At 37.8% G+C, this 16,160-nt stretch overlaps 1 protein-coding gene across 1 annotated transcript in view; it reads right to left on the bottom strand.

Annotated features, from left to right (window-relative positions):
* Nucleotides 1-763: 763 nt before the first annotated feature.
* Nucleotides 764-16,160, bottom strand: part of EEIG2 (EEIG family member 2) — a 71,532-nt gene continuing 56,135 nt past the window's right edge. Inside the window, exons 6-11 of the mRNA XM_060202177.1 lie at nucleotides 15,768-15,871; nucleotides 5,869-5,964; nucleotides 5,556-5,745; nucleotides 5,339-5,466; nucleotides 4,409-4,478; nucleotides 764-3,812 (exon numbers count right to left, since the gene is read on the bottom strand). Of these exons, the coding sequence (XP_060058160.1) occupies nucleotides 3,770-3,812; nucleotides 4,409-4,478; nucleotides 5,339-5,466; nucleotides 5,556-5,745; nucleotides 5,869-5,964; nucleotides 15,768-15,871 (631 nt within the window). The 3' untranslated portion in view covers nucleotides 764-3,769. The remainder of the gene's footprint in view (nucleotides 3,813-4,408; nucleotides 4,479-5,338; nucleotides 5,467-5,555; nucleotides 5,746-5,868; nucleotides 5,965-15,767; nucleotides 15,872-16,160) is intronic.

Raw genomic sequence — 16,160 nt, 5'->3', positions numbered from 1 at the left:
GGTGAGCTAGTGAAATGTCAAGAGTACCTAAGCAAACACAGGAATAGTAGTCAGACAGTGTTTCAACTATAGTACTTGATTCTATTCATAAAATGTACCATTTAAGAAAACTGATCAAGTAAGATTTTTTTAACTACTCCAATTAAACACTGTTAAGATAAAATAAAATGCAACCCTATCACACAAACCCAGTCTCTTTCAGAGCATTATACTGAAAGGCTTAACACTTCAGAGCAGTACAATTAAGTATTTAATAGCATGGTCAGCATGAGCTTGCAAAGTGGCCTGTTAGTATAGAAATCTCAGTATGAAGTCACTACTGGGTGCTTTAATTTATGAAAATTCACCACCCTTTGAATTTGAATATATTTCAACTAAAAGACAGTTGGAGCTGGGATTTTGTTTGGTTTCGTTTCCTTCTAGCAACAATCTCTGTAGCTCACAAGTTTCATTTTAAAAAGCACATAGATAAGAATCTAGTTTGGACATTTGGATACTTAACACTCGAACAGCATTTTACTGGAATGGAGACTTTAGATTCTTAGTTAAGATTTTTTTTTCACTAGTCCACATTAGTTGTATACAGAAGTCTTTGACATCAGCATAAATGGGAGTCAACCATCAAAGCAATAGCTTCTCTGTTCTTTTTACTCTTCCTGTTTGGTCTTAGTGACCAACTCACAGTACAGGAAGTGGGCTCCCCACTGGCCTCTGCATTTCCCCCAATAAGATATATATATATATATATATATATATATATATATATATATATATATATATATATCTCCTATCACAAATAGTTTTTGTTTTGAATACCATTAGTTTTTTTTTTCTCTAGGATAGAATAAGAATAAGAAAAAGAAAATGCTATATACATCTGTAAGTTCAAGACTGGATGACCGAAAATCTGACTTTAAGAATCAATTTACTAAGGTTTAATTTTTTCAAGTTTAATTTTCTAAACTCAAACTGTCATGACTGGACTTGGTATTTAATAAACACTTTCTTTTTCAGTAGCTCTATGGTAAAGATATTAATAGTACATGCTCTAAGAAATGGTAGAAAAGAAGGCAGACACTTGGACAGCCATTAACAAGTGTTTTCAAAGAACTGTAATGAAATTTGATAGCAACGTATGCTGATGAGATACAAAGCAGAAAGAATGAAAACAGACTTTCACTGACTTCAGAGGACACTGCTACCTGTTTTTCTCTCCAATCAATGGTTCTATTTATTTTAAGGTTTGTTATATTTACTATTACAGTATGTATTTGGTGGCTGCTAACCCTATAAAAGCATACTTTATATTCTTTTCATAATCTCTTCATTTTTTTATTAAAAAATATTTCACTATCATTTTAAGTACTGGGAGCCAGTCTTATAAAGGTATTGTGCTATCAGCAGCCAAGATATGGACAGTGCTCCAATTATAGCAACTTTCACATATCTGGAGAATGTCTTCTTTAAACCTTGCTTAAGTCCTGTTTTTATTATCATTTTAAGACACTGCCAAAATCATTTGTAGAAGCACCAATAAAAAAAGAGCCTAGAAATAATATTTTAAAATAGAAAAATATGTTTTTAAGACATCATAATAAACCTCTCTAGATATAATAATTTCACTTTTCTATTAAAATGTCTTCACCACAATAGTTAATGAATAGACCAATTCTTTCATTTATCTTTAATTTAATTTAATTTAATTTTTTTGCCTCCAGGATTATTGCTGGGGCTCGGTGCCTGTACCACGAATCCACTGCTCCTGGAGGCCATTTTTTCCCCCCTTTGTTACCCTGGTTGTTTTTACCATTGTTGTGGTTATTATTATTGTTATTGATGTCATTGTTGTTGGATAGGATAGAGAGAAATAGGAGGAGGGGGAAGACAGAGAGGGGTAGAGAAGGACAGACACCTGCAGACCTGCTTCACCGCCTGTGAAGCAACTTCCCTGCAGGTGGGGGAGCAGGGGGTTTGAACAGGGGTCCTTCCGCGGGTCCTTGCGCTTTGCTCCTCCACGTGCACTTAACTCACTACGCTACTCCCCAACCCCTCAATTCTTTATTTTATTAACAGATATTAAGTCTTCTCAATTCCAGACAATGCTTTAGATTAACACGTTCAAGTCATTTTTGTTTCCTTCAAAACAAATACTTGAAACAGTGTAATGACTTGGCCCTCTAGCCACTGGAATCATTCTTATAAAAGGGTGTCATCTCTTTAAAAACTGTATTCTAAACATTAATTCCCCAATAAATAAATCAAAAAAATAAAGAAAGAAAAGACAGAAAAAAGAATACAGTAAGATTTCACACATATGATAAATTCAATCAGTCACATACTGGTCAGGTTTTTAAAAAATTTAACTATGAGGGTTGGGAGAGAGCATAAAAAATAATAAAAACTGTATTCTTTTAGTAAAAGTAGCATTGAATTAACTTGGAAAACTAAATTATTCAAAAATTAAATGGAAATACTAATGTGAACTATTTTTTTAAATCTTTAAATTTGGACATTAAAATAATATCTTCTTAAAATCTATTGTCATTCTTCCAACATGAAAATACTTGACCAAAGTAATTCTATTCTAACATATTACATTTTATGGACATGATTTCAAAAGTGAGGAATAGGAATTACTGGTTTTATAGAATTTACTTATTTCAGTGACTGAGCAATTTCAAGAAAACAGAGCTTTGTACACAGAAACTATCATGTGAGACCAGAAAATCTCTAAGGTCTCTTTGCTGGGTTATTAAGCTGGATCCAGTTCAGACATTCTAATTATAAAAGCTGTCTTTGATGTACATTATATTCTGTTCTTGTCTCAAGACAACTAGCACGATATAGTAAAGAAAGCACAGTAGCTAGTCATGAAGGTTTAAAACAGAAAACCACAGGTCTAGATCGCTCATGTCAAGCAGTTGCTAGTTACCATTATCTTCTTGGAATAATTTTCTGTTTTAGATAACTTTTAAGTTTACAGAGAAAAGATTCTGTGATCACATGAAAATTTCTCCCCTTTTCTAAATTTTAGCTCCTGAAACCAGCAGATGTTATTCTGTTAATTAAAGTAGCCCACATGGTAACCTACCATACTGGATATTAAATATATCTTGAATATCTTATATTGTGCTAGTGGGAGATCTGCAGTTCATCTAATGTTAACGATTAATGATACACATTGCAGAATAATGGCATTATACAAATTCACATATCTCAGACTTAAATATACTTGTTATTAGATTTACAACTAATTGGTTTGGAATAATCAAACATTTTACATGGTTAAACTGTAACATAACATTTCCCCAAAGTATGAACACCCACACTATATCAATTACTGCTGTCAAACAGAGTTAATAAATTTAGTACAATATTGTAGGTAGTATACTATGGAAGAATTACTTAAGAATTATAATTATCTTGATGGAATCTATAGATTTAAGTTATATTTACTTATTGTTTCGAAACATAGTACTAAATAACTAGAGCCCAAATCTGTTGAGTACCTCTTTTTGAAAGAAAAGGCTGGCTTTTCCTTTCTTATCATGAGTAGTGACCAAAGAAGCCATGTACCTCTGAACAAAACAGCAAAATGCCTTGAAACTGCTGTATTCATTTGGGTGGGGGAGAAAGGAGAGTAGTAGACACTTTCCTTTAGTAGATGAACGTGGTTCATTTTCTCATAAGTGCTTGAATAAAGTGCCTTGACAGCTTGACTGCCCACATCTTTAGTCCCCAGGGAACTTTCAGTACATCAGGCTGACCACTAGCGTTTGATCACAACTTGTTCATAAGCTCCAGACCCCGCCCTAAGACAGAAGGAAAATAAAAAATCTTCAAGATTTTGAGCTGAAATTTAAAATTGTTAAAGTTAATTTTACCCCAATGATGTACAGTTTATTTTCTCCTTGATTTTATTTCCATAAGGTTGAAAGCTATCACAGAAACATATGAACCAGTAAATGTTTGTGATTCATAGGATAGATTAGTCTAGTTCTGGATCATCTTGCACTTATTCTCACAATGTTTCCAAACTCTTACTCTATCAAAACATGGTGGTAAACATTTTTACATATAAATACCAAAAGCAATCTCATCCAAGAGTACATAGTAACTTTGGCTGTTCAGGTTTTATATTGGGTCAATGGATAACTGTTTGCAGGTGTATTACTAGAGTAGTTTCTTAATATACCTTCCTAAAAAGTCTGAGAATTTTAGTCAGTATGCAAATTTCATACACAGAGTAGGAGAAGAGTTAGAGTTCTCATGGTACTACTAGTATTTGTCTTTTTTCCTTTTTTTTCAGATACAAATATAATTTCATCTCCTAAGTGTTCACTACTTGTGAGCAGTTGAAAGGAAAACTTAGTGTATGTTTTAATAGGATACTATCTGGACTACATACCTGTTTGGAAGATGATGACTGCCAAAGGTAGTACTTCCCCCAGGGCCCACAAATAGTCTCAGTCCTTCTTCTGTAATACATATTTAAAATATTTGTTACAGGTACAATTATTAGATCGTTGTCAAATATTCATAATGTAATGCTTCATATTTGGAATTTCATTTTAACTAAAAATATAAAGACCTTAAAAAAAGTCATATACATTTTGAAAACAGGAAGTTGAAAAGATATAGCTAATTCTAGTAAGTTTTGCTAATGCTGTTTTTCTTCAACTGAGTAAAGACAGCTCTTCCCACAAATTTCCACAGGGAAGGCTTAATTATTTCTCTTCACAACCAACTACGTAATGAAACAAGTTCACAGTTAACTGCTTTCTCTACACATCAGCATGACTAATTATACCTTTCAAATGGGTGGCATGTTAATGATCAGTTTCAGTGAAAAATTTCAAGAACGAATGACAGATCTATTATTTACAGACCACTACTTAACCATACAAATTACAACAGTGACTTTAGTCACTTATGTCCAGTTGTGGTAAAGCAGATGTAGTACTCATCATAAAGTATGTAAACATGGCAGACAATGATACATAGTTAAAGCCACAATAAGCGTTCTCTTCAAAACTGACAGTTTTATATGCAGGGGTGAGGCCTCCGCTCTGGATACTAATAATTGGTAAAAAAAATATATATATATATATATATGATCTTTTATAAACTCAAGTTTAATCTTTCTCACACTTGGCGTTCATTCTTAAAAATAAATGAGCTACCAAGTTCTCTTTATGGTTTTATAAGTATGAAATTTATTTTATAAATGTGCAGCAACTAGGATCACAATGCCCTGTCTTTTTTACTGTTGGCCACATGGATTACACAAGCATACAGAGTATATAAATACACAGACACTTAACTGCTAGCTACAAACCTTCCGCACTGGAATCTAGGCTGAAGTCTTGGCTCTGTAATATTTTCTCCACAATATCATCTGCATCCACTCTGGTGTCATCAACTCGCTTCAGCTGAGATTCTACAGAATCTTGTTTCACGGGACATCTTTGAAAATAATATAAAATATTTCCTACTTTTATTATGCTATGAAAACAAAGTTGTTTTTTCTATTTAAAATGAGACCAGAAGGATACCTGTTGAATGTTTCTGAAGCTGTCTCTTCTTTATCAGTTGTGTCAAGACTTGGCTCAGCTATCTTTTGCTCAATTTCATCACATGGCTCTAGAATGCTTTCAATTCCTGTTGATGTACTTCCTTCTGAGGTATTTCTCCTATGGCAGAGCTCAGAGAAACTAGATGACCGTGAGTGGCATGTACTGTACCCTGTGAGAGAGAAAGTCACTTTGAATATAATCCTAATGTCAAACACACCCCACACTCCAGCAATCTGAAGTCCCTTTAAGGCGATACAAGTCTAGAGAATTCAACTTCACTTTTAGCCTCTACCTGATACTTTTGATTGCTGACTTGCATAGCTTGATGTTCTAGAATGTCCACAGGCACCAAGTTCATCTGGAACTGAGGCACTCTTTGCTGAAAGATCTGCAATAATCAATAACATTAATCATAAAATAGCTTTGCTATAACTTGCAACAGCTCTAGTGGTCAATCTGCATTTTAGTCTGCAATTTTGTTGTTGTTGCCACTGAGGCTTCACTGCGTCAGTTTGGGTGACTTTTTCAGATAGAAAGACCAAGAGAGACAGAGGGAAGGACGCCATAGCACTAAAGTGTTTCCCAGTGTGGTCAAAGAGTGTGTGTGTGTGTGTGTGTGTGTGTGTGTGTGTATGTGTGTATGTGTGTGAAAGGTGAGCTATATTGGAGGACTCTAACCTTTAATTTTTATAAACTTCTAAATTCATTATCAAGAAAAATAAGAGAAAGCATGCTTTAAATCAGTACAATGTAAACAACTGTCTCGTAAGAAACACCCTTAACACTATAGTCTTACTATACAAGTTCAGCAGCATTCTAAAGTTATTTTATGTTCAGTATTTATTTATTTTTTTAAAAATTTATTTATGAGAAAGATAGGAGGAGAGAGAAAGAACAAGACATCACTCTGGCACATGTGCTGCCAGGGACTGAACTCGGGACCTCATGCTTGAGAGTCCAAAGCTTTATCACTGTGCCACCTCCTGGATCACTGTTCAGTATTTCTTTAATAATAAAGTGAGTAAGATATAGTCTTAAACGTTTTCACAAAATCTAGGCTTTGTGGAAATCTTGCTTTCAAGATTCCAACATGACAGTGAACTAGTACTTTGCTGCTTTGAAACTAGTGTTGCTAGTACCAGGCTATAATTTAGGAAATGTCTACATTAAAATTAACACAGCATGAAATACCACACTGAGAATAAGATTTCTCAAGAAACTGATTACAGTATTCAATTTTAAGGTAAATGTACACATGAAAAGAAAAGTACTGTAAAACCATTTCTAATATTCCTCTGAGAGCATGCATGTTCTAAATGCCAATTATGCATTACCAGAACCAAGCTTTTATAGAGTGGAGAACTGTGACCATTGTCATGAGGGTGAAATATTTGGAAACCAGAACTGGTTTTCATTTAGAGGCAAAAGGAAACCAATGAATAACACAATAATTATAGCAGCAGTTCTATAAATGATATTGAATGCAGACAGACCAACAAATACTGCCAGACAAGAAAGCTGCTAGAATGTCAGTACTCTCCTACAAAGGTATCTCATTTCTGGACAGGTTGTAATATACAAATACACAAGAGAAATTCTAGTCCTGTATTACAGTGCTTCTAAACCCAAAGGATAGCTACAACAAAATCTGAACTCACAGAATCGGTTGATACCAAAAATTACTCAGGATTTTACTCCTAGGATTGGCTCACATCTTAACTCACCCATTATCTATTGGCTTTCAAAATGTATTCATTTAGTAAGTAAGTATGAAGCTCAGATGTATAAGTCAGATGTTTAAAACTGTGTAAGATATAGAAGTACAGCATAAACATGACAAAAAGTACTCTCAAAGTTAAAGGAAGAAGCAATTATAACACATGTGGCAAGTATTGAAATACAAGCAACAAAAAGTATCATATCATATGATATTATGTTATATTAATAAACTTCTACTGTGTCCCTGGCATTAAGCTGGGAATAAAAAAAAGACATGAATGAAAGGACTTAAGAGTCTAGATGAGAAGAAATATACACAGATTTTAGTATAATAGGTATCATCAAGGGGACCTTTCCTCAAAGCATTTAGAAATCTGTACCTGAAGCTGAAGCAGGACATCTGAAGCCAACACACTAATAAAGGACCTTGTGGAACATCAACATTTAAAAGAAAAGTGGAAGATAAGGAAGATTCTAAGAGGAGGCTGGGCGGTAGGGCAGTGGGTTAAACACACATGGCATGAAGTGCAAGGACCAGCGTAAGGATCTTGGTTCAAGCCCCTGGCTCCCCACCTGCAGGTAGATCGCTTCACAGGCAGGTATTTATCTTTCTCTCCCACTCTCTGTCTTCCCCTCCTTTCTCCATTTTTCTCTGTCCTATCTAAGAATGACATCAGTAACAACAATAGTAACCACCACCATAATAAAATAATAAGGCAATAAATAACAAGGCAACAAAAGGGAAAAAAAATAGCCTCCAGGAGCAGTGGATTTGTGGTGCAGGCACTGAGCCCTAGCAATAACCCTGAAGGCAAAAAAGAAAGAAAGAAAGAAACTGACATATTACCAGAGACATCATCAAGAAAATTGAAACCAGCATGCATGTGTTTAGGAATAATCAGTTACTATATCCTTTTAAAAAGTCCGATTATAGGTAGTGTTAGTAAAAGAGGGAAGGGGAGGACAGTATGAGCCCAGGGCAGAGCAGTAGATGACAAAGAAGGATACAGAGCTAACGTGTTTGGTTGTTGTTGTTGTTGTTGTTGTGTTTAAATGAGAAACAATTCAGACTGTTTAAATATTAAAGAGAAGGAACCAATGGAAAGGCTACAAGTTCATAAAGAACACTGGGAGGTGGTGCAATGGAGAAAGTGTGGACCCTCACCCTGGGGTCTGAATTCAGTCCTTGGCATTGCACCAGAGTGATGTTCTGGTGCCCCCCCTCACATTAATTCATAAATAAGTCTTAAGATAAAAGAGTACTGGTCCCAAATTAGGAAATTTTGTGGCCCTTATTATCTATAAGAAGCCTTATCTTTAAGAAAAAAAAAAGAAAAGAAATCTTATCCTTGCTCATCTCTAAAGATGGTGAGAATGTACACTGGATCACTTCTCATTCTTTCCAGTAATAACCCTGCTTAATAACATACATCTACATCCTCTTTCTATAGTCAGCTTGACATTTTCTCTAATTCCTGGAGCTGATGCTGACTGTTCTAGGAGTCTGGTTGGAGGAGTGGGTCTTCAAGTGTTGGCTGCAACTTAGAAGGATCAGCATCATCTGGGAACTTAGTAATGAACACTTCAGGCACCAGCCTAGATACAACAATGTGAGCAAGCTCTGGTTTAACAGCAGGCCTAGCTGGTGATTCTGATATAAAGTAATGCTGGGGAAACACTTACACAGGGAAAGTGATTTGTGGATGAGAAGCAACACCTGAGTGCTGACTGGCCGAAGTTGTGTGAAGTATGGAAAGGGAAAAACCTGCTGTATCTGTAACAAGTGGAGGCATACAAAAGTGTGTTTGTGTGTATGTCACTGCAACGCTTAGATGGTGATTGTATAGCGATTTGTCAGTGGCTTATCAAAAAACTATACACTAATATTTAAAACTGCTAACATATGTGTCTGCAAAATAGCTCATCCATTAGAGCAAACATTTAACCATGCACAAGGGCAAAGAACCATATGAAATGGCAGCAGGAGAAGCTCTAAGAACAGTGTAGCGGTGCTATGGTGACTCCATCTGAAATTAAGAGGAAAAAAAAAGAAAACAGTTTGGTGACAGCAGTTCAGTCCCTGCCACCACGTGTACCAGAATGATGTTTCAGTTCTCTCTCATTAGTAAACAAATAAATGCAAATTTACAAAAATAAAAATAAAACCACTGATACATACTGGCACATTTCAAATCATATGACCATAGACTTTAAAATATCAAAGGAGACCACCTGGGACCACAACAAGACAGGACTAGAACTACTTTGGGAACCCACCAAATCACCAGAGCATCCAGAGACCACACCTCTACCCAGACCTCCAGCTCTAGCTGTTGAGAAACTTCTCTAAAGAACAAGGAATATCAAAGATCACCTGAGACGGCAACAAGACAAGACAGGGACTACTTTGGGAACCCACCAAGTCACCAGTAAGTGAACACGTGTGTGGCTCGTGGACAAAGAGGAGCCGAAGGAGAGATTCCTGGGGCTAAAGCCCACATCTACTCCTGAGCAGCTGATAACAGTCTGGCAGTTTGCCAGCAGAGGAGCCACCTCTAGTCTGTTTTACCAAGAAAAAGACTGCTGAAGGGAGGGGAGGACTCTCCTAAGACTCATTAAATGCAACTGTGAGTCTCCATTTGCTACTACCCTCAGAGGCTGGAGCAGCAGGGAGGAGGCCCTGTGCTGACGTTGGGGGGCAGAGAACTGGCTGAGAAACTCAGGAGAATATCTACACCCAGGTGACCTAGCAGTGGGGCTGCATAGTGGGAGCCTTTCCACATTATTCTCCTGATGAGAACATGGTGAATAATTGCCTCAGAACCTATAGACTATAAACAGGACTTGTTCAGAAACTCACAGGGCCCAGCAGTGCTGTCTGGCTTGGCAGAGAAGCTGAACTGAACCCAGAGCTTTGGATCCTTGGGGTGTGAAAGTCCCTTTGCATAACCACTGTACTATCTGTCCCCCATCCTGCTTTATCTCTTGGTCAGGAGTGAGTGGTTAAGTTAAAAAAACCTACTTATAGGTAAAAAACCTTCAAGCTCCCATAGCCTACAGGAAAGAAAAAGAACAAAAGAAGCTTTAACAGCCACTGTCCTTCAACTCAGGAAATGAGATAACATAGAAACAACTGTTAATTTCCACAACTGTGAACTCTAAGTACCTTACTTAGACACAAGTCAATCCAGGGAAGACTGATTAGTGGACTGAAAAGTGCTGAGAGAAGGACCTTATAACACACTGTAATAATGGTTAAATCAAGAAGAAACATTGGAGAAATGAATCAAGACAAAAGTCCAGCTAAAACCCCCCCCAAAGGTAGAAACAGAGAAGAATGAGATCAACATCCAAATGCTAGCTAAAGAATTAGTCACAGGAGTGAGGAAAGAGTTTGAAAGCATTGCCATCAGAAATGTAAAAGCAACAAATGAGTCTCTGAAAAAAAGCACTAACTAGCTCAAGGTAATAAGAGAGCTGAAAGCTAAAATAGCTGAGCTAAGAGCACAACTAGCTGAACAAGTGAATACAGTATCAGAACAGGGTAACAAAAAGCTGAGATACAGAAAACAACAGAGGGGGAGAGAGAGAATAGAATATATGAGGCAGAAAACAGAATTAGCATGATTGAGGACAAATTAGAGAAAACTAAGAAAGAAGAGATTAACACTAAAAAAGAGATTAAGAGATACTAAAAACAGCAACAGAGACATATGGGATGACTTCAAAAGAGGTAATATACACATTATTGGTCCACCAGAGGAAGAAAGAGAGGGAGGGGAAGAAAGCATTCTACAAGACATTATAGATGAGAACTTTCCTAGTTCAGACAACATAAAAGACATAAAGGTTTAAGAAGCCCAGAGGGTCACAAACAGAATTAACTCAGACTTAAAGACACTGAGACACATCATATTTATAATGAAAAGGAATAAGGATAAAGAAAGGATCCTGAAGAGAAAAACAGAGTCACCTACAGAGGAAAACCCGTAAGATTAGCAGCAGCCCCCACACCTATGGACATCTAATCTTTGATAAGGGGGCCCAAAGTATTAAATGGAAGAAGAAGGCTCTCTTCAATAAATGGTGCTGGGAAAACTGGGTTGTAACATGCAGAAAAATGAAACGGAACCACTTTATCTCACCAGAAACAAAAATCAACTCCAAATGGATTAAAGACCTGGATATTAGACCAGAAACAATCAAATACTTAGAGGAAAACATTGGTAAAACACTTTCCCAACTAAACCTCAAGGACATCTTTGATGAAACAAACCCAACTGCAAGGAAGACTAAAGCAGAAACAAGCAAATGGGACTACATCAAATGGAAAAGCTTCTGCACAGCCAAAGAAACTATCACACAAACAAAGAGACCCCTCACAGAATGGGAGAAGATCTTTACATGCCATACATCAGACAAGAAACTAATCACCGGGAGTCGGGCGGTAGCGCAGTGGGTTAAGCGCAGGTGGCGCAAAGCGCAAGGACCGGCGTAAGGATCCGGGTTCCAGCCCCCGGTTCCCCACCTGCAGGGGAGTCGCTTCACAGGCGGTGAAGCAGGTCTGCAGGTGTCTATCTTTCTCTCCCCCATCTGTCTTCCCCTCCTCTCTCCATTTCTTTCTGTCCTATCCAATAACAACAACAATAATAACTACAACAACAATAAAAAAAAGACAACAGGGGCAACAAAAGGGAAAATAAATAAAATTAAAAAAAAATTAAATAAAAAAAAAAGAAACTAATCACCAAAATATACAAAGAGCTCAGCAAACTTAGCACCAAAAAAAGCAAATGACCCCATCCAAAAATGGGCAGAGGATATGAACAGAACATTCACTCCAGAGGAGATCCAAAAGGCTGACAAACATGAAAAACTGCTCCAGGTTGCCGATTGTCAGAGAAATGCAAATAAAGACAACACTGAGATACCACCTCACCCCTGTGAGAATGGCATACATCAAAAAGGACAGCAGCAACAAATGCTGGAGAGGCTGTGGGGACAGAGGAACCCTTTTGCACTGCTGGTGGTAATGTAAATTGGTACAGCCTCTGTGGAGAGCTGTCTGGAGAACTCTCACAAGGCTAGACATGGACCTTCCATATGATCCAGTAATTCCTCTCCTGGGGATATACCCCAAGGACTCCATAACACCCAACCAAAAAGAGGTGTGTACTCCTATGTTCATAGCAGCACAATTCATAATAGCTAAAACCTGGAAGCAACCCAGGTGCCCAACAACAGATGAGTGGCTGAGAAAGCTGTGTTATATATACACAATGGAATACTATGCAGCTACTAAGAACAATGAACTCAACTTCTCTGACCCATCTTGGTCAGAGCTAGAAGGAATTATGTTAAGTGAGCTAAGTCAGAAAGATAAAGATGAGTATGGGATGATCCCACTCATCAACAGAAGTTGAGAAAGATCATAAAGGGAAACTAAAGGCAGGATCTGACTAAATTGAAAGTAGGGCATCAAAGTAAAAACCCTGTGGTGAGCAGGAGGGTAGACATGAGGCTTCCTGGGCCGGCGGGGTGGTGGGGGTGGGGGTGGGGGTGGGTGGGTGGGATGGGACACAATCTTTTGGTGATGGGAATGGTGTTTATGTACACACCTATTAAATTATAGTAATATAAATCACTAATTAATATGAGAGGGGGAAAATTGATTGTATGTCTAACAAAGGGACTTTTCAAAGCTAACCCAATTACCAAATAATGTGATGATAACAGTAACTATACATTGTCTTCTCAAACACTAAGACAGCAGAAACCTCACATTTCTACTATAGAGCCTAAACTTCCCCCAGTCCTGGGACCCTAGGGTAGGGCCCACTTTCCCATATGCTTCTCCCAATTCTTATCAAATAATATTGCATCTGCTGATCACAACCTAATCAACACAACGAGTGCCACTCCAGCATGCTTCACTTCAGACTGTGTCCAGAGACTTCAGGTGTGGAATGACAACCCTTCAGCTTCATCACTCGGGTGAGACCTTTCCTTTCATAGTATTCTCTAATTCCATCCCAGGTGGTTCACTTCCTAACAAAGTCCCAAAACCTAGATATAGACCAGGTTCCAGGAGATAAAGCATATGTTCACAGGTATCCATAAACTAGGGCAAATATATACCTGAAAGCAGTAGTACACTAGAGTTTGCAGTGAGTACCCCCCCAACACTTCATCTCCACTATGCCAACCTTTGGGTCCATGATTCTTCAACAATTTGTTTGGCTTTGTATGTTAACTCTCTTTTCAGTCACCAGGTTCCAGATGCCATCAGGATGCCAGCCAGGCTTCCCTGGACTGAAGACCCCACCAATGTGTCCTGGAGCTCAGCTTCCCCAGAGACTCACCCTTCCAGGGAAAGAGAGAAGCAGAGTGGGAATATGGATCGACCAGTCAACGCCCATGTTCAGAGGGGAAGCAATTACAGAAGCCAGACCTCCCACCTTCTGCAACCCACAACGACCCTGGGTCCATGCTCCCAGAGGGATAGAGAATGGGAAAGCTATTAGGGAGGGGATGGTATATGGAGATTGGGTGGCGGGAATTGTGTGGCGTTATACCCCCCCATCCTATGATTTTGTTAATGTCTCCTTTCTTAAATAAATTTAAAAAATTAAATTAAATTAAAAAAAGAAAAGATTAGTTGCAATTTTCTCCACACAAACACTATAGGCCAGAAGAGAATGATAAGATATCTATTGCATGCTCAATGAGAAAGGCTTTCAACCAAGACTACTGTATCCTGCTAGACTGTCATTCAGACTAGATGGAGGCATAAAAACCTTCTCTGACAGGCAACAGTTGAAGGAATCAACTATCACCAGGTCTTCCCTGAAAGAAGTTCTGAAAGGTCTTCTATAAACAATCAGATCACCATAAACAAGCCATATATCAGAACACTAAACATCTACAATAATGGCATTAAAATGGCTACAATCTATAATATCAATAACTGTCAATGGCCTGAATTCACCTATTAAAAGGCACAGAGTAGGAAGATGGATCAGAAAACACAACCCAACCATATGTTTTCTGCAGGAATCCCACCTAACTCAGCAAGACAAACACAGGAATGAAAACTATCATACAAACAATGGACCACAAAAAAGGGCAGGAACAGCTATGCTCATTATCTGACATGAGAGACATTAAAATAAATAAAATTTTAAAAGCTAGGGATGGACATTACTTAGTGTTCAGAGGTTCAAGAGGACTTAATGATTATCGACATCTATACAACCAAGGAGAGGCCATCTAAATATATCAACTATCTACTGAAAGAGCTACAGCAATATATTAACAGCAACACAGTCATAGTAGGAAACTTAAGCACCGCACTCTCTCAACTTGACAGACCATCCAGGCACAAAATTAACAAAGAAAGGAAGGAGCTAAATGAAGAGACTGATAAACTAGAACTATTGGATATTTTCAGAGTAAAAATGGTGACTTCACCATTTTCAGCGCAACTTGGATGGAGCTTGAAGAAATTATGTTAAGTGAAATAAGTCAGAAACAGAATGATGAATATGGGATGATCTCATTCACAGGCAGATGGTGAAAAACAAGATCAGAAGAGAAAAGACTAAGCAGAAGTTCGACTGGAGTTGGTGTATTGCATCAAAGTAAAAGACTCTGGGGTGGGTGGCGGGGGGTAGTTCAGGTCCTGGAACAGGATGGCAGAGGACCTAGTAGGGGTTGTAGTGTTGTGTGGAAAAATGAGGAATATTATGCACGTACCAACTTTTGTATTTACTATTGACTGTAAAACATTAATCCCCCAATAAAGATATTTTAAAAAGGTGGGGGTGAGGCCGGGTGGTAGCACATCTGGTTAAGTACACAAGGTGCTTAAAGACCAGCATAAGGATTCCAGTTTGAACCCCCAGTTCTCCACCTGCAGGGGGGTCACTTCACGGGCAGTGAAGCAGTTGTCTGTCTTCCCCTCTCGATTTCTCTGTGTCTATCCAACAACAACAGCAACAATAACAATAGCAAGGGCAACAAAATGGGAAAAATGGCCTCCAGGAGTGGTGGGTTCACAGTGCAGACACAGAGCCCCAACAATAACCCTGGAGGCAAAAAAAAAAAAAGAAAGAAAAAAAAGGTTGAGGGGGGTTCTTTGGTGGGATGCAGGCATGTAGTATGAGAAAGGACCTGCTGCATCTTTGTTGTCTAATAAAGCACTGCCCCCCTTTCTTAAAAAAAGTATGGGAGGACTTTGGGAATTTTTTTAAAGGTTTATTTATTTTAATGAGAGGCAGACTAACAGAGGAAGAGGGACCAGAGCACTTCTCAGCTTAGCCAACAAAGTCTGTTGCACTATTATTGGTCAATACCTCCCCAGCCCAACTCTGGGTATCCTTACAGACAATAAATAGTCCTTATTTTTACAAATTACAAAAAAAACAAAAAACAAACAACAAAAAAAAACACCAGTAAGTTACTCATCCAAACCTGCTATTCCAAGATGAATTTTGAGAGTTTCTCCACCTTTTCTATCTTCTTCCAGAGATTCAGATTCACCAGCAATTGGTATAGACATCGATGTTGAAGGAGGCCTGTAAGGAAATATCCCTAAACATCAGAACTTGATTTATGTGAACCCGAAAATTTGAAATATTAAAAAAAGGTGTTTTTGTTGTTGTTGTTGTTGTTTTAATATTGTTAGAGACTGGTTATATAGCTTGTATACAACCTCAGTAATGATATCCTTTTGGGAGCAAAAGTAGTAAGAATCAATAATGTATGAGCATATTTGAAACATGAATAAAATACACTAATAGAAAACAAAGGCTTTTTGAGATTTATTAATTAATTATTGCCTCCAGGATTATCTCTGGGGCTTGG

Source organism: Erinaceus europaeus, chromosome 11 (assembly GCF_950295315.1).
Source record: "Erinaceus europaeus chromosome 11, mEriEur2.1, whole genome shotgun sequence".
NCBI classification, from domain to species: domain Eukaryota; kingdom Metazoa; phylum Chordata; class Mammalia; order Eulipotyphla; family Erinaceidae; genus Erinaceus; species Erinaceus europaeus.
The sequence above is the reverse complement of the archived record's forward strand: the minus strand, read 5'-3'. Positions and strand labels throughout refer to the sequence as shown.